General features: G+C 33.6%; 2 protein-coding genes across 3 annotated transcripts in view; one reads left to right on the forward strand and one right to left on the reverse strand.

The window, feature by feature from the left end:
- Positions 1-9,307, forward strand: part of LOC149418125 (scavenger receptor class B member 1-like) — a 53,605-nt gene extending 44,298 nt beyond the window's left edge. For both annotated transcript variants that reach the window (XM_089639342.1, XM_089639343.1), the window contains 4 exons: positions 126-403; positions 929-1,047; positions 2,589-2,714; positions 6,503-9,307. In XM_089639342.1, the coding sequence (XP_089495468.1) occupies positions 126-403; positions 929-1,047; positions 2,589-2,714; positions 6,503-6,841 (862 nt within the window). In that variant the 3' untranslated portion in view covers positions 6,842-9,307. The remainder of the gene's footprint in view (positions 1-125; positions 404-928; positions 1,048-2,588; positions 2,715-6,502) is intronic.
- A 3,873-nt stretch (positions 9,308-13,180) lies between these two features.
- LOC149418126 (chymotrypsin-like elastase family member 2A) overlaps positions 13,181-24,855 on the reverse strand; it is a 38,518-nt gene continuing 26,843 nt past the window's right edge. The window contains exons 2-6 of the mRNA XM_089639344.1: positions 20,600-20,709; positions 18,491-18,597; positions 17,003-17,142; positions 14,346-15,073; positions 13,181-13,345 (exon numbers count right to left, since the gene is read on the reverse strand). Coding sequence (XP_089495470.1) covers positions 13,181-13,345; positions 14,346-15,073; positions 17,003-17,142; positions 18,491-18,597; positions 20,600-20,709 — 1,250 coding nt within the window. The remainder of the gene's footprint in view (positions 13,346-14,345; positions 15,074-17,002; positions 17,143-18,490; positions 18,598-20,599; positions 20,710-24,855) is intronic.

Below are 24,855 nucleotides of genomic sequence, written 5' to 3' on the forward strand. Positions count from 1 at the left end.
AAACTGTATTTGAAAACTTCAATGGTAGCGCTGAATAATATAGACAATTTATTATTATCATTAAAATGTATGGTTAATTTAAGTGTCTCGTATAAATGCAATAATAATTCTTACTGTATTTCCAGTCTCCCTTGCAACAGAGTGAGTGGTTCCTTCGAAGGCCTTATGTTCCCCCCGAAGATGAACAGAAACCAGACCGTGACAGTCTACAGGAAGATATTCTGCAGGAACCTTCATCTGCAGTACAACCACAGCAACGTGGAGAGCAACGGCCTTAACTCAGACATCTACTTCATCGCTGAAAATGACCTGACATGCTCCAATCCCGAAAACGTTTGTTTCTGTCCAAAGAAAGGACCTTGTTTACCAGATGGGTTTTTTGATATTGGGCCGTGTTTTTACCGTAAGTTTTAATAAAATATTGTTTTCCTCTTTGCTGAGGATCGTGACCCCAATCCAATTTCCTTTGTGAACTTGGCTCCTCCCCTCCTCGCAGTCCTTCACTGCATGAAGAACCTAAAACATCGACATTCTGGACGCTTGGGATTTTGGTGATCTTCCTCTGCTTCTCCTGCCAAAACCTTTTCCAGCCACCCAAAGTTTATCAAGGTTTATGTTCTCAGTTTGGTAAGAAACGTCTCAAAAAGTGTCTTAGGACACGCAGTAGGAAAGTTCTGGCCTATCGTAGATGCCCAGCTCTTGCAGAATGTATATTTTCTTTGAGTGCGCCTGGCTGTCTACAAATAAATCAGGAGTATCCAAACTCCTATCCTGGAACGAATTTTTTGTCCGTGGTCTGATTTATGGCAACCCACTTAAGCCTAGTTGCTTAAACCCCACGTCACATTTACTGAATTGATTGGGATAACAAAATTGTGTATAAATATATTGGAGGACCAATTAAATAAACATTGAATTATTTTTACAGGTCTTCCACTGGCTATCAGTTTTCCACATTTTTACAAATCGGACCGTGCCCTGGTTGAACAATTTGAAGGACTGGACCCGCAACCAGAAAAACATTTCACATCGTACACTCTGGAACCGGTATGTTGAATTCCGAATTTCCAACAATATAATATAACATTATTCCCTTAAAAACTTAAATTTTTTAAGCTATTGAAAAACAATTAAAAGTTTTTTCTTGAAATGCTACTTAACTCAGACGTCAAGAGATTTTTGCTCTGTTTTAAATAAGTCGTATTTAATAAAATATTTCACGACAATCGGTTACGACGATTAACTTTAATCGTTTTTTTATTAGCGCTCAGCCTATATCATTCGTTTTTACGTATCTTCCTTTCAAAACATTCTTCAGTCAATTTATTCTTCTTTTTGAACGGGTATAACCGAGCCTTAATATATACAATGAATGTAATGTATGAGATTGCACTAAACTTCACCATATTCTGGAATAAAGAAAAAAAAACTCTTTTCAAGAATATTCATTCTTTATACCGCACAATCTATTTATAATATTTAATTATAATATTATAATTTAATTAACAATTATATTTTTTTTAAATTCTTCACTTTTATAACTCTTAGTATAAATTCTAACTCGATAACTTATGTAAAACTTATTTATAATCTATGTAAAAGCCCCTATGGGCGTATAACAACAACAATAAACAATAAACAACAAGAACTTTTCGAGTAGAACTATGGCGGCCCCTTTCAGTACGCCTTAGAGATAGGGGCGCTCTTGTAAGATGCTTAGAAACATTTCAGATATTTTCAAAAAATACTGCAAGTAGAACACATCTTGGCCTTTGAAACAATCCAGTATTTAATTGATAAGTCTTTTTATAAGCCCACAAAACATGAAGCATTAGGCCTATAAAAACCCCTTTAAACTTCAAAATTTCTTACTTATGAACCAGTTTTCGGTTTTATTGCATAATGGCAAATTAAGTTCTTTAGAAAATGATCGGAAAACATTAAAATATTTGTGCTGAACTTTGCAAAATAAAATAAAATACACTTTTTGGCGTTGTTTTTCTTCCATAAATCATAATCGAGCAGTGGTTTTTAGGCAAAGCTCAGTGCTAAATTACTATATTGATTAATCTTTATAACGAATTGGTGTACATTATGAATACCAAAAAAGTATGCTTTAGACAAATTGAAGGTTTTCCTATCGTTTCGCTTGAGTAGAATACAAATAATAAAATAAATCACTCAATAAAAAATATAAATGTTACTACAAAAAAAAAAAAATTTCAATAGAAATTTATGAACGTTTACAAAAAAAAAATTTAAAAATACAGTATTATAGCTAAGATTATCTGTGACAGTTTCACTTGATTAACTTTTTTGCTTTCTTATAAAATTAGTTACAAAATAAATAAAAACCAGTTTTGTGCTTGAAGTCGAACGTTTCTAAACTCCGTTTGTCAAGCGATTTGAATGCCTTTTACATATAATATAAGGTATACCAAGAATGTACACATTTTTGGCTTGTACCTTCCTCTTAAGGGGAAATTTGAACCGTATCGCCATCTCCATAAGGAGTGTTATTGTTTGTGGCCCGATTCCAAATGTTACATGACGTGGTGCATCGCATTAAAAGTTATTTTTCTTTTCAGAATCTTGGCCTGCCCCTCTCGATGACAGTAAAAGTGCAGGTGAATTTGGTCCTCGACGATTTGAAGTACAACGCGGTAGCCAAACCTTTCAGCGGCATGTACTTGCCCATTGTTTGGATGGAAGCTGTGAGTACCTTGTTTTTTTGTATTTTGGTACCGTAAAATGTGCAATATTTTGATACCGTAAAATGGGGTGACTTTGATCAATTTCAACTTTATGATAATTTTTTTTTATGAAAACTTTTGTGTCGGATAATTGTATGCCTTATTTATTGCACACGTTTAAACCATCTAAATATATGTTTAAAAAATGTATATGAGCTTGGGGAGTCAAAAAATAAACCATCGTCATTTCATTTCTACTATAGTACTACGAAAACATCCAATGGTAGGCAGAAAAATACTTTCTTCGATTTTCAGTAGTTTTGTAGGTACTTCTATACCTTTGACGGCCGGCATAGTCCAGTGGTAACGCATTGGACTGCCATTCCGAAGGTCGCGGGTTCGAACCCGGCGTGCGCAAATAAATTTTATTTGATTGATTTGTGTTATTTCACAATTAATTAATTAAAATAATATATAGTATATTTGCGGCACGTTCCAGAGTGGAAGATACTACCAGTATCGCCCTGGTGTAAGACCACCATTCAGAATTGAAACGTTGCTCCAAATGGCTTTAGCCGTGTTTAGTGACTAGATCTAAATAGCCAGGTACTTCCCCACCTTCCTCTTTCCCTTCCCCACTTACCTTCAGCCTCACAACATCCCCAATTGGGGATGCCATAGTCTCACTGGCTCCAGACGGGAGCAGTTGGGACTCTTGTGAGGTATTCACTATAAAAAAAAATATAAAAAAAATACCTAGTAGCTCCATTATACTCCTATGTGATCTTCAAGATCACAGACTCAGATTAAGGATCTATTTTCCTTTAAGCAGTAGGCATTCCACCATCTCGCGCTTCTGACAGACTACTATCATAGACTACTCTCAGAAACTGACTTAGATAATGGGGGGTCTCTGCTCTTTTAAACTAAAAAAATTCAAGCAATTATATGAAAATCGGAAAGTTGACCTTACTAGGACTATTTTCTCCCACGCTTTGACTGGTGCGTAAAACTAAATCAAATTATCATTTTTAAAGGACATGACAAAACAATACAAATATACTTACTTGTATATCCTAGAAATGCATTTGAAATTTGCAATTTTTTATGGGTATATTAGCGTTTCCTTGATAAAAAGCATCCTTGCAATTATTACACCTCCAGTGGGCCATAAAGTCTGACGCTTTCTTTAGAGCCGAGTGTAGTAAATTTTGGGAGATTTTAATAATAACCAAGGGCTTTGGAAAGAAGGTATAGTCGATGCAAACGAACCGACACTTAAACATACATTTTACAGTGAGAAATAATTATTAATCCTAGTATTCGTGACAAGCTTGAAGGACATTGTATTTATAAAATACCAAACAGTTAGATGAATTATTTTATTTGGGATTTTACTTGTTTGCAGATGTAGGGAAAAATATGACGTTGTAATAATGTTAAAAATAGTGCGAAAATGAATCTTATGTCTGAATTATTCACAATAGGTATTGTTGCAATCATTCTGGAATTAACTGTCACTGTCACTTTTAGGAGTTGGCGACTTTGACACCATTATAACAATGACATGCAATGCTAATTAAAAAAAGGTTAAAAAAATTAGTTCGAATATTGAGGTAGTTGTACAATATACCACCGATATACTTTGCTATATAAATTATATGAAACTATTAAAATCATTGAGGTATTATAAAATATTTACATTTCTCTCCGTTTGAAAACGAAATAAACAGCATCGCAATATTGAACTACTTTTGTTTTATTTTTATGTAGACGATTAAATTTTCTGTAAATATTTAAAATGTGCCTTTTTCAATTTTCCGCCAAAACGTGACGACAAAATTATGAAGTTAAATCTCTCACTTATGCTCAATTTTTTTTTTTCAAAAATAACCAAACTTTTTACAAAAATAAATTAGAGTTAATGAGACATGATTTAAAATTTTCACGGCCAAAAGTAGTTTTGTTATTTGTTTTTAGGGTGCTGTTATAATAACACATCTGCCCTGGTGATGGACACTGCAATGTTGTCCGAAACGTTGGCTAAAGAAGGAGTTAGCGCAACACGGCATAGCACCCCAAAAACAATTAACAAAAATAGAGTTAATTAGGTTTTGTGCAAGCATCAAAAATTTATAAGACCCGTAATAAATAATTTCAGCTAACTCCAATATTGATACAAACTTCTGAATCCTCCAATCTGCATAGCTTTGAAGTTATGTAGTTTGCGGATTTCAATTAATACGGGCGTGTAGATTGATTCGTCTCGTTTATCTAGTATGACCTGATTTGTAAAATCGAAAGCCCATTATTTGTAAAATTAGGCCGGGTATTTTTTTTATGTGCTACCTCACAAAAACGCCCCTGTCTGTACAGCATACAGACAGCCAAACGATATCAGCTTGGCAGCGTTATGGGGCGGGTTAAGGTAAGGGCACGGAATGGATGTATTGATGGGGTCTTGAAGAGGCCCGGATTATATGAAGGAGGAAAAACAGATGCCGGTAGCTCATTCCACATGCGAGCTGACTTACATAAAAATGAGTGTAAAAACGACACATTCTCGTGAAACCAACATCGACAGTGAACGTGTCAATCGTGTCCGTCGAGTTTCAAGTGTGTGAAAACTCAGAAATATTGTATAACTACGTAAATATCTCTCAAGCTGATCTTAAAAAGCAACTGAAATTTCGACCCACAGAACCACAGAATTAATATAAGTCTGAAAATTTTTGAAAATTAATATAGTCTGGTCAATTTAAGAGTACCTACTCGACACACCAGGCATAAGGATCTATTTCAATGTCACCATTCACAGGCAAATTATGTTGCAAGCTCGCCAATTCCTCGACTGCATAGATTAGTAAATGAATATACCAACGATATCGACATTTTTAATGTAACTAATTCGATGTTTAAAAGATACTTAACAATTTTTAACAATGTTTAAACAGTCGAGATAGCATTTGTAATCATTTTCGTTTATTAATATTATAACCCTTATGTACACAATTATAATCATGTCAATGTACTAAATGTAAAAGCCCCATGGGCGTATAAAAAGAGTAAATAAATAATTTAATATATATCCAAAAGTACCCCATGTATTATTAGGACGGGATGTTTCATAGAATTTGAACAATTCATCAAATTTATAAGTTGATTTTAAGGTTCTGTGAAGGTTCAATTCAAGTTCTGTTATTATTTCCGTTTTATAATATAATAAAAGAACTTGAATAGAACCTTCACAAAACTTGAAAATCACTTTGAAATTTGATGAATTATTCAAATTCTGTGAATCTACCCAACTTTCTGAGAATTTGAACAATTCATCAAATTTCAACGTTCATTTTCCAGTTCCGCGAAAGATTTTTCAAGTTCTGTTTTTATTTTAGTTCTGTCAAGCCAATAACCTATAATGATATATTAACAGAACTTGCATAGAACTTTCACAGACCCCGAAAATGAACGTTGAAATTTGGTGAATTGTTCAAATTCTCCGAAACAACCCGTCCTTAGACATTGTCGACAACACTCCAAATCAAAAATCTTCTACATGCACCTAGTTTGTATATCTAAGTGTAGAAAGTTTGCTTTTACACTTAGAGCTTGTCTTTCCCTATCGTATCATCATTCCAGATGATCGTATTTATTTTATTTGAATACTTTTAAGAAATCCCCGTTTAACCAATGTGTGATGATCATACTACGAACAGTTTTATTGGCGGTGTACAAAATCAACTATGTCTAAAAGCCCATTCTTGAATTTATAAAAAAAGTATTAATAAATGGTTTTCTTATTTTTTCAGCGCGTCGAAGGTCTTCCAAGCTACCTCATCATCCAGATGCTCCTCGCCTTCAAATACTTACCAGTCGTTCAAATAATTATAGGCTGGCTCCTCTCAATAATTGGACTGTACTTCTTCCTGTACAACGTCTTCATCTACATCAAATTGCCATCAGTCTCAATCGACATGAAAGACCCAAACACAATATATTCCACAGTGCTTTTAAAGCACAAGATGGAGAAAGATCAATCAGATAAGTTGGAGCCATCTTCTGTGAAGATGTTGAAGACAGAAGATCTGTCATCAGATAAAACGGAACCGTCTACCGTCAAAATTTTGAGAACAGAAGACAAAGATTAAATTGTCGGTTGGCATATACGCAACATTGTGATAATAACATATTCCAGACGACCAATAATTCATTCCAATTTAACGTTCAACATCAAATGTGATTCGTCTCATTCTTAATTTATATCTCGTTTATAGGTAAAACAGGGTTGTGGTAGTGACTTTTAGAATTAACGAATAATACAGGATTTAACACTTTTGATGAATGGAAGAGATTGGACTTAGTTACTTCAGTAATAAATTATCAACATATTTTCTAAAGTTTCCAAATAATGTTTTGGGCACAAAAAAATACTTATTCGTAATTTGCATAACCCGGACAGTGAAACAATGAAATAAGTTTAATCTTGTTATTAGAATTAATAATAAGTTTAAGAGTTGCATGTTTTATTTCCTTAGAAGTTTATTCAATATCGTAGAAACACATTATTATTTTAACGATATTGTACTTTTTGATTGCTATGATCTTTGCCTTTTACTTTGCAGGAATGGTATGTTCTTCATTAGTACCACACTCATCGCAATTTAGATTCTTTTGTATTCTTCCAATGTTTGAAGATAAATGTTAAAGTATGTTAGAAATGCTACTTCTCTAAATAGTATAAAATAAAGTCTTTATCCGCGTCTGTCTGTTTGTGCGCTTAGTTCTTCTAAACTACGCAACCGATTTGTATAGGGTTTTCACTATCATTTAGAAAAAATTTTTGGAAGGTTTACATATATGATACATGCTGCTTATTATATTTATAGAAAGTAGAGAAAAGTCAATTGAGTTATAATCAAGATGTAAAAATATATTTTCGGACACTACATTGTTAACGTTGTCTTAACCTCATGAGATACATCAAAATTATGTACTACGGAATTGTATATCTTAAAAAGGCTTACAGAAAGGTTAGCCATGATATATGTCTATCAACTAAGGATAACCCCTAGCAACGCCGGGTACGCGTCAGCTAGTGAAAAATAAAAAGTAATGTGAGGTATGGCAAAACGTTCTATCTTATTTTGTCATTTTTTTAACGGCGATTTGAAATTGACGTCTCCGGATAGTATTAATGTTTCCACTACAAAATAAGTATAAATACTAGTATTTATTACGTAGTGAAAACATTTTGTAGTATCACATTGCTTTAAATAACTTAAAAGGTGGGGGGAAATAAGATAGGACATTTTGCCAGATCACCTTTACATGACGTTTTCTTTTGCATTACTCGGGGAAATAAACTGAACGTGTTATTTATATTATATATCAATTGGGCTTTGCAACAGTTAAACTGTAACAACAATGAATTAATAGCTCCACACAGATAAAGTATTTTTGAGCCATTGAAAAAATATAGAAAGGTGAAAGGAATATCTATGTTTATTATTCTATTATTAATAGTCACATAGTGCCCACATAGAAATATTTCAGAATTTATATGTCCCGCCGGCACTGGGGGAATAACTTTAATAAGTTGTTTAAATGTTTAAAAATATTAGTGGGTAGAACGTACCTAAATAGACAGTTATTTAAATAATACGATTATTAGGTACTTAGTACCTACGTGTAATTATTCCAGTAAGTATGTTGCACTAAATAACATTATTATTACGTACATAGTGCCTATATATAATTATTCCAGTGGAAAGCCACTTTTAAATAACATTATTATTAGGTACTTAGTGCCTTTATAGAATTATTCCAGATGGTATGTGCCAGTTGAAGAAATGATAAAGGCAGGACCTATCAATAAAATTAATACTGAATATTGCTCAAAAAAATAGATTTATGTTTCCCTTATTAGGATACGCAAGGGCACACATTATGTCTAATTTAACTGATAACAAGGTAAGTGTGTGAGGTGAAAGGGAATTAATATGAATGAATGATGTAGAAGTATATTGATGTAATGAGTGACGTCCCAGGAGGACATGGCATGATCAAGTTAATCATTTCACGATTCGAAATAGTTGTTATGTGGGAAGAGATTTATGGTGTTCTCTCTGCCTACCCCTGCGGAGAAACCGGTAAAATGGTTATTAACAGTTTTTTTAAAGATATTTTTTACTTTTATACTTAAATGGTCAATTAGACATACATAATTAATATATGGGTAGTACCTAAGGGATTATAATTTTTTTTAGCATTAACATATCTTTAATGATTCCACTGAAAATATAATACAAGTATAGGTATTTATAACGGTTACATGACGATATTACACAAGCGTGAATTTCAATAAAGTGCCTGAATTACACAAGGACGAAATTACACATGAAGAAAATTACACGCGTTAAAAATCCTAAAATAGCTAACGTAACCTTACCTACGTTTTTTTGTAGGTAAAATTTATTTAGCACACCTTAATGGAGCTGACAGATTGTGCTACACTCGTCACGGCTTGGCCTATTTCAGCATATCGCTCGCATGGGAATGTATGGCGAGCGATATGCTGAAATAGGCCAAGCAACGAGAACAAAGCGTGCTTACAGAGTTGTATAAACCATAAACCTATTGAAAACAGACAGCGTTGAATTCCAATAGCAGGAAATTAAATGTGTAATTTGTAATTCCGTCCGCATGTAATTCTGTCAGTGTGTAATTCTGTCCGTGTATAATTCTGTCCGTGCGTAATTCTGGCATGTGTTAATTCGTCCTGACCCCAAATATGACAATATTTAATTTTTATTATGTATATTATTTTATTTATTTACATACATTGTACAAGAAGGGAAAATTTGGGAAACTGTTTTTTTTATTTTGTAATATTGATATTGTAATTATTTTGTTTATGAAAATACTGATAATTATTTAATGAATGCATGACATTGTTTAGAATAAATTAGTAACATAGGAAAGACAAATAATATTGAATATTACCTACTCTGTAAAATGAACATTTAATAAATAGTAACAAAATTATAATTATTGTTTTTAATATTTCCAGGCTACTTGTACCAACAAACTGAGTTCAAATTTAGCTTAAAACACACAATATCTATGTTACCAATACGACTGAGCAATAATTTCGCTCAGTGGTATACATTACTATTATACATTAATACATACAAAGGGGAATAATTTACGAAGTAAAACTTTAAATTAACGACTCTCAAGCAAAAGACGTGAAACAAAAAAGATACAAAAAGATTCAGCCGCATCTAAGAATTGAACCCGGGACATCCTTCACTTCCGGGAAAGTGCTCTGACCACTAAGCTAATTCGACCATATCAACTTGCGTCATTTTTCACTGCATCATACTTCGACATTTTTTATGTGAACACCGCATAAGAGCCCCAACTGCTCCCTACCGTCTGGAGCCAATGAGACTATGGCATCCACAATTGGGGTATGTTGGAGGCTGCAGATAGTGGGGAGGGGAAGGTGATGGGGAAGATGAAGGTGGGAGAGCACCTGGCTATTCCGATCTGGTTACCAAACACGGCTAAAGCCATTTAAAGCAACTTTTAGATTCTAGACTAAGAGCTCCAAAATTATCTTGAAAAAATCTCATTTTTTTGTATTGTACAAGTACTAGTCAATGGTACATTAATTTCAATTCAAATCTATCTGGAAAAAACAATTCTTGTTTTCTTCTTTATTCTATGATTAAAATTATAATAAGAAAAAACGCAATACTTATTTATAGATAATGGTAGGTACTTAGTAAAGAATAGAATACAATTTAATTACATTTTTTACAGATCATAGTAAATTGACTAGTTTTTCGTACCCGTACTTATTTTCGTACCGTACGATTTTTTAATTTTAATATCGTACCCGTCAAAGTCAGGGGTCAACATTACGTATAACTTTAGCTGCGTCATATTGCATGTATTCTAGTTATCAGGAAGATAGTTGTAATGATAAGCACTAAATTAAACAGGTAAGGATACAATGCTCCGGTTTATCCAAAAACAGCCGCTCCTGTTTCTTAATAGTTCTTCACATTGTTGTGGCTGTTGAATTCAGTCTGCTTAAGAAGTCTACTTGTTTTTTGTTAAATATATTAGACGGTCCAAAATATTGGTTCAACAGCATATAAAAACACTTGCGTTTGTAAATAAGAAGTTGTTAAAAACCCTCAACAAACTAATCGTGGATTCACACTGCTTTAAATCAATTTTCATTTTGTTCATACATTACTACCTATAAAGGTGTAAGTACAAGACATAAATCACTTTGTTCATACGTTACTACCAATAAAGGTATAAGTACAAAATATAAATCATTTTGTTCAAACGTTACTACCAATAAAGGTGTAAAGGTATGTAATAACAAGACATAAATCACTTTGTTCATACGTTACTACCGATAAAGGTATAAGTACAAGATATAAATCATTTTGTTCATACGTTACTACCAATAAAGGTGTAAAGGTGTGTAATAACAAGACATAAATCACTTTGTTCATACGTTACTACCAATAAAGGTATAAGTACAAGATATATATTTTTTTTTTTTAAAGAAAGACAAACATTCCCAGGTTACGAATAACCCAACAATGTTTGAAAATCTCCTACTACCACCACAGAAAGTCGAAAATGTTGCTTGTGTTGTGATGGAGGACTTAGCCAGCCGAGGAATCGAACACGCGACGCTCGGGTGAGACCCAAGCGCTATGCCCACTCAACCACTGACCAGTCAAATCATTTTGTTCATACGTTCTACCAATAAAGGTGTAAAGGTGTGTAATAACAAGACATAAATCATTTTGTTCATACGTTACTACCAATAAAGGTGTAAGTACAAGACATAAATCATTTTGTTCATACGTTACTACCAATAAAGGTGTAAGTACAAGACATAAATCATTTAGTTCAAACGTTACTGCCAATAAAGGTGTAAGTACAAGACATAAATCATTTAGTTCAAACGTTACTGCCAATAAAGGTGTAAGTACAAGATATAAATAATTTTGTTCATACGTTACTGCCAATAAAGGTGTAAGTACAAGACATAAATAATTTTTTTACAAAATATAAAAAGCCCAGGACAGAGCTATTCAATAACAATTTGTAGCCGCGGGGTGGGAGGAAGATCCATGAACTCCATATATATGCAAACATAACCTAACCTACATATTTTTTTAAGTACGTGTCCTATTATTGTCTCATCAAATACCCCATAAATTAAAAAGTCTTTTTTATTGCATTACCAATCTATCTATATATATAAATAAATATATTAATGTTCGTTTGTTCAAAATCAATTCCTTTGAAATTTTGACACAATGTTGCATTTAAATACGCATGTGTTTTTATTTACCTATATTATATAGATGTCGCATGTGACAGGTAAAAACAGCGCCATCTGTTGGACGTAATAGTAAAATGCGCTATTGTTTCTCTACCTGCATAGACTAACTGAGCCACAGCAAGACGTGGCGGGGTACAGCTAGTATAAAAATAAAATTATATGATTTTATTTTTTGCAATTACTTAATGAGTATAACCTCAAATAGTAATATTTAAGTATAATATATTAAAAAATTACAAAATAATATAAATACATTTATACATTTTACACCATTTTGCATACAAATCATTGCAAAATTTTATCATACCTGATGATTGCCATTTGATGGCAATTTCCCATCACCCTAGATTTGGCTTCAATGTCATTCATAAAAAGATCGCAGGATCTGTCCAGGGCTTTTTAGGTTCATGGTAAATGATTACCCGAGACCCTGCATACTTAGAATCTATACATACATATTTATAGCATACTTCATTTTAACACTAAAAGTTTAATACTCATAAAATATATATGTTCAGATGCCGAGTTGAAAAGGTAATTACATGAAATTCCCTCCATAGAAAAAATCACTAAGTATCGAACATTAAAAAAAACTCAATTTGTTGTGTTATTTAACATGTTAAAGGAATGAAAAAATTCTCAATGTTATTTAACTCAGATGTCAAGAGATTTTTACTCGTTTTCATTATTCGCACGCTCCCTACGTCATTCGTATTTACATATCTCCCTTTCAAACCATCTTCAGTAATCGTATTCCTCTTTTTGAACGTTTACAAAGGAGCTTAAAGCTGCACCATCAATACGCTGCAGCTTCGAACTCCAGTTCCGAGAGAAGAGAAAATAAAGCTGCACCATCAATACGCTGCAGCTTCGAACTCCAGTTCCAAAAGAAGAATATTGTTCTTACTTTCCAAAACCAATATTTTCACAACCCACAATACACTCACCCAACAGCACAAATATCTAGTTTTCTTAGAAGGTAACAGGTAACATGCTGGTAACTTTAGAACGTGTTAAATTTGTACTCCATCATCAACCGATCCTATGCTTAGCAAATATTTAAGGGTGCTTTAGTACCAGAGCTTAAAGCTCGTTAGAATTCTTTTCAGTTATTCTTGATAACATTGATGATCCAAGGCACGTAGTGAGGAACATATGTGTAGACGTCTGGAAATCCTGGCTTGGCACATCCGGAGCCGAAGGAGGTGATGCCTTTTAGGATCCAACGGTTGTCGCTCCCGAAACACTGCAAAGGTCCTCCTGAATCTCCCTGTAACAGAGAAACGATTGATCCTTAACGTGATTTATTTTGGTTATTAATATTGATTATTTTAAGGAACATAAAAGTTTAAATAATAATTTAATATAACGAAAAGAAACAGACAGATACATGTTCACAGATAGTTGAATTGATAATATATACAAGGATTTAGCGAATGTAGACAAATTATTAAAAGCAGTACTAAGTAACTAAGTATAAAAAATGTAAAAATGGAAGTAGAACAAATGTAATAAACCTATATGATGCATTATACAAGAATAATTGTGTTTATAAGTATACAGGATGGATAGAGTGGAAAACAGGTTTTGGCGTTGAAGCGGGATGGGGGAGGAAATGGATTAGGGAATGTTGCCGCGCAACTGAAATTAAAAACATAATAAATTAGCAATTTAAATATAAAATAAAGTACAATTAATTTAACCATCATGATTTTGTGTTATTCACACCTAAAATGTGATACAATGAACTTCTGTAACGATAGTAACTAGCAGTGAATATGTCTGCATGTATGTCTATATTTTAAGGTTTTTTGTTGTACCAACTGCAGGTTATTTTCATAAATTCGTTTTGATTGGAGTTGGTGTTTTGGCAATAAATCACACACGAGCAAAAGATAAACAAGAAACTACCGGTAATGTTTTCTTTAAATCTCTGTATCGATTCAGAATGATAATTTTTAGTAACATTAAATAAATTGATACAGGCAATAGGGTAATAAGATACGCGTTCTGAAAATATGTTATCTTGTAACTTTACGAGTATGTACAATTATTGTATATAAATAAATAAAAGATAGTAAAGGGTTGTTTAAACCGCAAAATTAAACTTGCAACAGGTTTTGGAAAAACGTTTCATTCTCAGGTCAAAATTTTAAACTCCCTCCTTGAAGGAGGGAGAGTTGGTTAAGCAACCATTTATCTCATTAAATCTTAATTTAGTAAGTTATTGATGACTCCACAGGAAGACCAGAAAAAACGTTTATTCTTACCACACAAGTTCCAGTGCTCCCATCAGTATTCCCTGCGCATAAGTGTCCATCTTTTAAAGGCAGATTCTCCGGATACTTTCCAAGGCAGGCGTCTATCGGCAAAAGCGGAACAGACGCCTCCAGAAGAGTATCAGTCAGAGATCCATTGGTCTGGGCACGTCCCCACCCAGTCACGTAACACTCTTTTGATTCTCCGAGATGGTTATAATCATCATCGTTATTTTCTTCAAAGCCGTTAACATCATACAACGAATCGCTGGAGAAGTGGAGTTTTTTTGCATTGTTTTTATCTCTACGACTCTCTTCAACATCTGCATACGCTTCTTCTCTCTTGCTTCTGTCTCTTCGTCTGGTTGCTCTTTCAGTTCTAGGCATTCTATTATTGTCCCTGCCAACAATCTGGTAATGTCTAACAGGTGGATGTCCTTCATCATCATCTTCGGCAACTCTTATGTTGTATCTCATGTTCTTCTTTTTATTTCCCAGCATGTTTCCTAACACAGATTTGGTCAGATTGTTAATCTTCTCAAGATACTTTGTGAGAAAGTCTGATGCTTTCGATGGTGTATTGGGTTTTTGTCTCGTTGCAGGTTTTGGCAATGATGAGCCGAAGTATTGAGAATTTTTCGCTGGAGTATTTTGTTCTTGTTTATTCGAATCAGGCAGGCAAATGATCTTGATCTTGCTTCCGAAACTGATATCTGCAGCCTTGGACAGCTTCATTAGCGCTGAAATTGAGAAAATTACTCATGTTTATTAATTGAAACAACTCAAATAAAAGTCAAAATAACACCCGTTAATAAACTCAATAATTTACTAAGAGGCTCAATACAATTACGGAATAAGACATTGATGACGTTGTGGTTTTAATTTGTGCTGTGTATCTTCTAGGGGACCTTGGATGGTCATTATTTTCAACCATCGTAGGGTCCGTAGGTACAGTTTTTTTAAGGTTTTTCACATAGAATACTTACTGATATGAAATATTGTAAATTTATTAAAAATCTGATCAAATTTTTCCTGTTAAAAACGGTACTGGCGGCTTATAAAGAATGATTTGACAAAAATTCACAACATACTATCAGTAAATGATGTCGAAGCACATGTTCTCACAATATTTTCGCATCTCTTCCATTATATTTATTCAGACAAGGCCCAAAGACTAATATTTCATTAGGAAATGATCATGCAGTCAGATTTTCAACAGTATCTTCATAAAAAAATCCGTTTTCATTTTCCTTCGTTCTTTAATTCAGTAAATCGTTATTTTTCTGTGCATTTCATAGTCAATTTATTTTATTATATTATTTATCGAAACGTATCGGAATTAGGAATTTGTATTATGACCACGTCCTGTCTTCTACTTACACGCATAAGCATGCGAAGAGAGAGCAGTAATTTGAACGTATTGGGTCCATTTAACATCAAATTGTTTGTGTGGACGTGATACAAATGTTATACAATATGAATAATAAAATCAATAAATGTTCGGTGAAATTTGAAAGTGAATAGAAGTATTCACTGCAAGAAGTCAGAGTGAAAATTTCGTGGAAACAGCTAGAAAGGGAAACTTTGGCTACAGAAGCCATTGCCGATGAACCCAGAGTATTTGGCAAAGGGGTTACAATTTACAATCCTCAACAATAATTAGTTCTTTCGTTCAATGTATTTGTACTTTTTTACTTGTGTTTTAAATTATAAATTACAAGTCATTAAAATATTAGATTTTTCATTATTTTGAAGGAAACTTTGGCAATTATTTGTGAGTTAACGATAATTATTGAAATAATGATTTGACAAATTTTGTAAATACATCTAATGAAATATATATATTTTTTTTAATTACCAATTTATGTTGTTACAAAAATTTGTCGTATATAAATTATAATTTCCACCCAAAAACGCTTCATTTTATTTTTCATAATATATAGTATGTTCGGTAAGATTTTTTTACATTTTTTTTTATAGCGACAATTTAAACATTGTACATATTTGTATATGATATTAAAAATATGTAAAGTAAATTGTATTTCTTAGTCCTCGTCACTGGGGTGCCCTGTGCTGGGAGCCCGACTAAAGTTATTAATTTCTGTTTTATTCGTTACTGTTTTAGTAATTATGTTTAATTTGATTAATTTTAACTCACAAAAAAATGCCAAAGTTGCCTCGAAAGTCGTGAAAATCGAATTCTTTAAAGGCCCATATTTCATAATGTAAAAACAATTATAGCACATATCCGTACTATATCCGTGCTGTATATTTTTACAAAAAAATATTATTCAGTTTAAAGAGACTCTTTTACAATAAATATACACAGGGAAGGAGCGTTCGAAGGCCTAAACATACCTCAATAGGGGCGATTGAGCGGTGTTTACGTGAAAAATAATTAGAATACTTCGATATGATAATTGGCTTTCCACCTAAGACTGGATTGTGCGAAGTTGATCATGGAGTGTGACAGCAACAAAGAGACAGGAAAGGAGGACTTTCCAAAAGTTGTAGCGCGATAAAGATGTTGATCCAGAACTTCGGTATTCGGTCTAGTTTTTGTGCATTATCCTGAGGAGAGGGGAAGTCTGGTTCATAAAATCAATCTTCATGAGGTCTGAAGTAGATTTATGGAGGTGCATGACAATAAATATTTACAATCAACTTGCCTATATCATGCTGGTAGTGGTGGAAGCGAGTGTGTAGGATTATCTTGTCTACACTGACGTAGGAGCCTGTCTGCTCCGACCTGTCCCACTCCCCCAGGACGGCGGTCCACAGCGCGGGTACTGGCAGGTTGAACAGCTCACTGAGGAGAACAGAACAACAATACAGCAGAACGATGAACAAATGGCTTCTTTGTTAATGGTTCTAATCATAAACATCCAAATTGATAGAGCTGACCTAACAATAAATATGGGTTTCATTTCGACGAGTTGGAGGCAAACCACGTGATTATATTTTGGCACCAGGAGGGTTCGGGAATGCTTTGAACAATCAATCGTAAGTTGACCGCCGAAGAGCGCACATTGAAATAACCAAAGTTCCGCTAAAGTAAGGCAAAGGTTTGTAGAGCAGTTTGCGCAGGTTCTGAATGTTCTTTTCTAAACGAACCGCCTGAAAAATGAGTGGTGTGGTAAAATTTTTAACACACTAATAAAAGCGTCAAAATAAATAGTGTAACATAATATTCATTTTTTAAAACAAACCCGAACTTTTGGTTATCCGATTTGGGATTTGTAGTAAAGATTTTCACAGGCAGTATTGTAAAAAGGACTAGTAATTCTCATCATGACGAAAGAAACTGATTTTAAGTCTTCCAATGTACTTGTTTACCACCATATTCTGTTAGCTTGTCACAAGGCCATCGTAACGTTTTCATGGGTGACTTACAATATATAAAACTACAGGTACTTAATAGAAGAAAAATAAATTAGATTTTAGAAATTGCATAAAAATAAGTCAATTGTTTCACAAATAATAAAAGTCTATTGAAATTGTTTGTACATTAATATTAACTGCTTTATTTTTCCTTTGTTAGAGGTATATGTTAACTCGAGTACAATTTTCCCGTCTGAAACCCACATTACAAATTTCATTTACAAGCTATTTATCAATAAAACACAAAATAAATTCTTGTGTTTTCTGGGTTTTAAAATTGTGTTTTCCAGCAAATTTGTTGAACACAACACTCTTTTAAATGATCAAAATATGCTTAAATTGTCGGACCGAAGGATTGTCACTGACTTGGTATTTCTATATAAAATTCTATACTATGCATTTGATAGTCGAGAAGTGCTTGCATTGATAAGCTTTCTGATTTCACTTAGTAATAGTTTCGGTGCAGCAAATCTGCGAGTAATTACCAAAAATGTATTCCTTATTGCCCAGAATACTAATCGAGGGATATAATTATACCAGTGTGAGTCAGTGGATATCTTCAATCTATCACTAAACAATTTCAAAAGATTGTTACTGAGACAGTTCAGTTATCTATAATAAATACTGTATAATTTTGACTATTCAGATGTAAAAGCCCAATAAGAAGGACGTTAATAATTAAATAAATATTGTTATGTTCACATTAGAGTAAAACACGCTTGAAGCATTTTGACCGAAACGTGAACAGGGCATTTTCCAAAATCTTAGTTACTTACTTGTTGACGCAATGGGCTGCCGTCAATAACCAAAGAGGGTGAATTAATACCCCACCGCACCAGTGACCGATAAAGCCATACTTAGGGTGCAACAGCTGCAGCGAGATCTGAAGAAAGAAGCGGAGACACATTACAAATGATAATTTCATTGCCTTGATTGCATAAGGTATGATTTGAGATTTTCACGGCCAAAAGTATTATAGCGATTTTTTTCGGGTTATTATGCCGTTCATTTTGGTTCCAAAGACAGTCTTGATGCTTTCTTTCCTTAGTATCCTGGCGATTTTTTCTGTCACATTATGAACATAAGGTAAGAAAGCGCAGCCTTTTGGCTCTTGTTCAATCCTGTATTCGTTTGGGGTAGATTTGGCACTTATGGTTGGAACTGGCAACACGGTATCGCATCTTCATACATAAACACACATTTCAGGTCAATCATAGATTACACATCTACCCTGATGATGGATACTGCAATGCTGACCGAAACGTTGGCTAAAGAAGGAGATAGCGCAACACGGCATAATACCCCAAAAACAAATCACTATAATTGATTTGATAAGGTTCTAACTGACATTTATTTCAAAAATCACTTAATGGAAAACTTTGTTTTTTTGATCATTTATACGACCAAAAAAACTTTCAGAGCCATCTGTAGTATATTTCTCTAGATACTTGAATGACAAAGTTCTAACATCAAGCTTCCATTCATTTTACAAGGTTCTAGCATCACTTTTAACCTTTGAACTTTTGAGTATTTGCTAATTTATTTATGCTTGTCACGATGCGCAATTTGGTTCGTTATTTTGGTTGGATAGGCTTCTAAATTCGCCTTACCGTGTTCTGAGGTGTCAAAGGTTGCAAAGACGATTTCTCATAATCCATTGAATATTTTCTGATTTTGAGGTTTAATCTTGTGTACAGTATTTCAATTAACATATTTTAAAGTAAAATATTTAAATAGGAAGTGGAACTGTATCTTAGGTAAATGTAGTTAGAAACTTATGCAATGAATTATCATGCCCTAGCTAATTGTAGAGGAGGCTAAGCCTAGAGGCTTTTGAGATGTGTTCCTATAGAAGACTGTTAGGAATTTCCTGGAGAGACCATGTTACAAATGAGGAGGTTCTCCAAAGAATCGAAGGAGGAAGGCACCTGCTCAGGACCTTGTCCGAAAGGCGTGCAAGATGGATCGGCCATGTTATACGACAAGAAGGCCTCTTGCATGTCATAATGGAGGGTATGACCGAGGGGACCAACTCTAGGGGACGCCCACGCCGAGAGTACCTGGAGGACCTGCTGGTGGACGTGCGCTGCTCATCATATGCAGAAGTCAAAAGAGCCGCACAAGACAGGGAAGAATGGAAGAGGAGATTAGATGAAATTGCTGCAAACCAATCCCAGGATTGAAACCAGAGAGAGAGAGCTTATTGTAAATGGTTCCATCTGGATGTGTAGGTATATTCTAAAATGGTAAGTATACGTCCTATTTAAATATTTTCTGTTAAAATACGTTAAACTACAATACTTATTTTATTTTTTGTAATAACTTAATGAGTAAAACCTCAAATTGTAATATTTAATTATTGAAGACAATATTAGCGATTCCTAAATGAAAATCTGAAACAGAAAATGATTGAATAGTTCGGGTTGAATCTTGCGATCATACATAAAAATAGCTGCCAATAAACACGTGCGGTAAGAAAAATGAAGACAATATTGGTAGTTCTTATTCGAAGTATAATACAGTTAAGTATGGCTGAATGAGATAGGGTCCCATTATCTCAGTTAGTAGATCAGTACCCCGGCAAGGCAAGGATCCTGGGTTCGAGTCCTAGTTGTGACCGAATCATACTGATTTTTCTGTTTCAATTTTTGTTTAGAAATCGTGAATATTGTCTTCAATATTTTCATAAAATACGTATGATTAAAAATCAGAGATTGGTGCACATTGGTAACAAGATTTATTGAAATTAGAACTCTGTCCCACCAAGGTGACGATTTCACAGGATTGCACAGTTAAAACGGAGTAAAATTAGGTTTTTTAGTTAAATTACGATAGGTTTTAATGAAAGCATTGTAAAATTTGTAAAAGGGTTTGATTCAACTCACTTGCCAAGGCCACGCCCCTCTCTTGGACTCTCTGCCTCTGATGATGCGCACACTTTCTCGATGAGCCTCCCTAGGAGTTCTGTAATGGCGCCTATTGGGTACACCACACTCTGAAAACAAACAATTTTCATTATTAAAGATTTATTTAATATTTCTACAGGTTGCAGTAATTTCGTTTGCTCAACAAGGCCGACTACAGTGCCTACACTTACAGGCCTTGGCGTGTGACGGATTTTAAAGAGTCACGTGATCAAGTCAGTGCCATCGAGCAACGTCAGTTGCCAATGCTGGCGATTATTGTCATTGATTCCCATTGCTATGTTGATTTTATGTTATTTACCACAAGCATATTTAATTTACAGAGTGATAAGACTATTTTAAAAAATGGAGATTACTTAGCGATAGCTTCGTAATTTGGTGGTCACCAGTAATGTATCTATCAAGCATGTGACAGTGGTGTTAGATACTATATTCAACAGGAATAATTAACTAGAAGATATAATTACTAGAATTTGTATGCATAATTAATTACTCTATCATATATATTATATATAATTGCGCTCGAAACCAAAAATTCTTATTACGTCCCACACAGATCTCAATGGGTTACTGTGAAAATAATTCCAGATGACAATACCCCGAAAAGCATAACCATGTGAGTGACCTGGTTGAATCGACCAAAGGCAGACCGAGGAAGAGGCGGACTGGCTGTGTAAGAGAGAATTGGAACAGGGTAGTAATGCCTAGGGACTGGAAAATAATGCCAGATGACAATACCCCGAAAAGCATAACCATGTGAGTGACCTGGTTGAATCGACCAAAGGCAGACCGAGGAAGAGGCGGACTGGCTGTGTAGGAGAGAATTGGAACAGAGTAGTAATGCTTAGGGACTGGAAAATAATGCCAGATGACAATACCCCGTAAAGCATAACCATGTGAGGGACCTGGTTGAATCGACCAAAGGCAGACCGAGGAAGAGGCGGACTGGCTGTGTAGGAGAGAATTGGAACAGGGTAGTAATGCCTAGGCACTGGAAAAGAATGATTAGTCAAGTCTTACTAGGTTAAGGCTTTCGAATACGAATCCGGAGGTAGCGAATCTTGACGTGCGCAACTAAATTATTTCACGCTTAAAATAAAATATGGTATACTTGCAACACGTTACAGAGTTGTAGATACTCTCAATATCACCCTGGTGAAAGACTACCATTTAGAATCTGAATGTTGCTTGAAATGGCTTTATCAGATCTGAATAGCCAGGTACTTTAATCTCGTGCCCCTTTCATACCTTCAGCCTAACAACATACCTCAATTAGGGATACCAAAATCTCATTGGCTCCGGTTAGCGGGAGTAGTTGGGATATTATAATAAACAAATAATTGTTTATATGAACTCATTTGTAATTTTTATTAATTAAATTTTCCTAAATTTACGTTATGAATTTAGGAAAATTGATTAATGATTAATAAAAAAAAATATATATATATAAACAAAATTTAATATTAAAAAAAAAAATACATATCCTCTAAAGTTATATTATCCGCTTCCAAATATGTGCTAATATGCGTTTATTGTTGTTGCATTTTAATAAGTACCCATTTCATACAAGATTGCCAGCTCGGTCTTTGAACAATTTACTACCAGTACTGTACCTACCTACTATTATTTCGTACCTAATAAGTACATTTTTTTTTATATCTTATTTTTTCTAAGTTTAATAACTATGTATTATATTATTTAAGTTATATTTTTTATTTTTTAGTTTGTAATTAAATTTCTTATTGTCTTAATTTATAGTGTTATCAAATTTATCATCTAGTTTTATAGCTATTTGTTAATTTTTAGCTACATCAACTAGTGAAATTTTACAACCTATAAACCATAATGACTCACAACACTCCCCAACTCAAACACGAGAAATAATTTCTCAATTGAGTTGGGCAATTTTATGTTAAAAATTTCTAATTTTTTCGCAATCAGCCTCGAAATATCTACATTTGTAAATTATTGTAATGTGTTTATATATTCAATAAAAAAAATAAAAATAAATAAAAATTATGGGGTATTCATATTTTAAAAACTCCTAAAATACCAACTTGCATTGTAGCACAGTCATGGATATTATTTATACCAAGGTTGCAATGTTTAGAAGTTCTTTAAATTAGAATATATATGTTTAAAACGACAGATATTCAATTGATGAAAACTTGGCTTCTTTAGAAACACTATAGATACACGGCAAAAGCCTTTGATTCCTTCGAAAATCTCAATCAAAAGAAACGACTTGAGCGTTGAGTAGCATAGATGATAATTACGTCTGGTTCTCAAATAACTGCTGCGGATGTAAACCTCTGATATCCAAGTCTTCCATCATTACACAAGATACGTTTTCCGCTTTTCACAAAGGTACTAGGAATTTATTTAAAATGTATAGGTTGTTTGGATTTTTTGAACCTTAGGATGTTAACTATTCTGCAGCCAAGTGGGGGAGTAGGTAGTATCCAAAATTACAATTCTCCTTATATTAGCTTAAATAGTTGACACATCATTTAAGTATTTTAAGTATTTTTTGCGGAAATACATAAGTTACCATTAATAATTTGGATTTCTATAGTTTAAAAGCCCATAAGACAGAAAAATGCACGGAGTTGTCGGAAGACCCACGTGATTAAAGACGTTTTGTTTCACATCTTGGCCTGTCAAGAGTTAATTATTCTTTTTAAAATAAGATATTATATTTTAAATTTGTCTGTCAATTCGGAAAAAAACAGCGGAACAAATTCTTCCAGCGAGTTCATCCCATGAGTGTTGTGAAGATCTTATTTCAAACACGAATTTAGGCAGTTAGCAACATTTTCGGTAAGGGTTCTCGTGGACTTTATCATTAACAATTTAATCAGCTGTTTGAATATATATACGTCGAAGATGTCGGTGTATCGATTAAAGTAACAATTGATAAAAATCTTACATTTCTTTCCAGCAAAACAACTACGTCACGCCACAAATTACGACAACAATTTTGCCACTAAGTAAACGATCTTCACTGTTTTCGCGTACGTTTTTAGAAGCTTGAATAAAAAGTTAACAACAAGTTGGTTTCTTTAGTTCAGTCCTGCTATTGTAATTAAAACTAATTCGTGATTATTAAAGAAATAAAAGAAAAAAAATAAAAAATAACATAATATACAAACTAATAACTAGCAAAGCCATTTGTCTGCATTGTTTAACACAGTCCATCTGACTTTATCAAGCTTGTGTTCATGCTATAACATTATTATTTATTGCTATCATTTGCATCGTTTGACAAGTAACCCTACCTGTAATGATTATTTGCAAACTATTACACTCTGTGAAGTTGAACGATTTCTCTGCAAAGATATCAAACTCATTGTCATGTTATAAATTAATAGTGCTTTCCCGAGAACGCTATTAAGACGCAATGTTAATTTAAATATTTATTGACCGGTCGGATAATATAAACCATTTATATTTATATCTATTTTCTAGCTTCACTATCCGCCTTCACCAGAGGTTTACAAACACTATTCATTCAGCCCAATGGGATGTTTTCACAAACTATAAATAAATACCGTTAAAATTGAATAAAAGATTTTATTTATGAATTCGGCGGCATTGACGTCACACCGGGCGACTTTGGTGACAGCCTTCTTAGCAGACGTTGGCGTTTTCTATGTCATAATGACGTTTCGTTTTGATATCAATAATTATATAAAAATGACATCTTTTTAGTACGATAAATATACTAACAACAATAAACTTTAAATCTACTATTGATTTTTAATGGTATTTATAATTTGTGAAAACACCCCATTGGGCTGAAGGAAGTTGGTATGGGAAGGAGATGGGCAGACGTAAGTTGAGAGGTGTCTGGATGTTCAGATCTGATCTTCAAATACGGGTATAGCCAACTGAAGCAACATTTCGTACGTAAAAGGTAGTCTTTCGCCATTACGTAAAATTGAAAAATACTATAAAAATCTATATAAATAAAAATTTTAATGTTCGTTTGTTCAAAATCTTAAATCTCCAAAAGTTCATCACTGATTGCTTTGAAATTTTGACACAACTTTGCTTTAGAATGCGTTTATGATTTTATATGACTGCATATGATATAGTTGTCACCTGTGACAAGTAAAAACATGTTTTTTTTAAACAGCGCCATCTGTTAGATATAGAAGCAATACGCGCTATTGTTTATCTATCTGCACAGACAGACTTTAACGCGTGGCGGGGTA

The sequence above is a fragment of the Hesperophylax consimilis genome, chromosome 14 (genome assembly GCF_061612785.1).
Source record: "Hesperophylax consimilis isolate HC1 chromosome 14, BYU_Hcon_1.0, whole genome shotgun sequence".
NCBI classification, from domain to species: domain Eukaryota; kingdom Metazoa; phylum Arthropoda; class Insecta; order Trichoptera; family Limnephilidae; genus Hesperophylax; species Hesperophylax consimilis.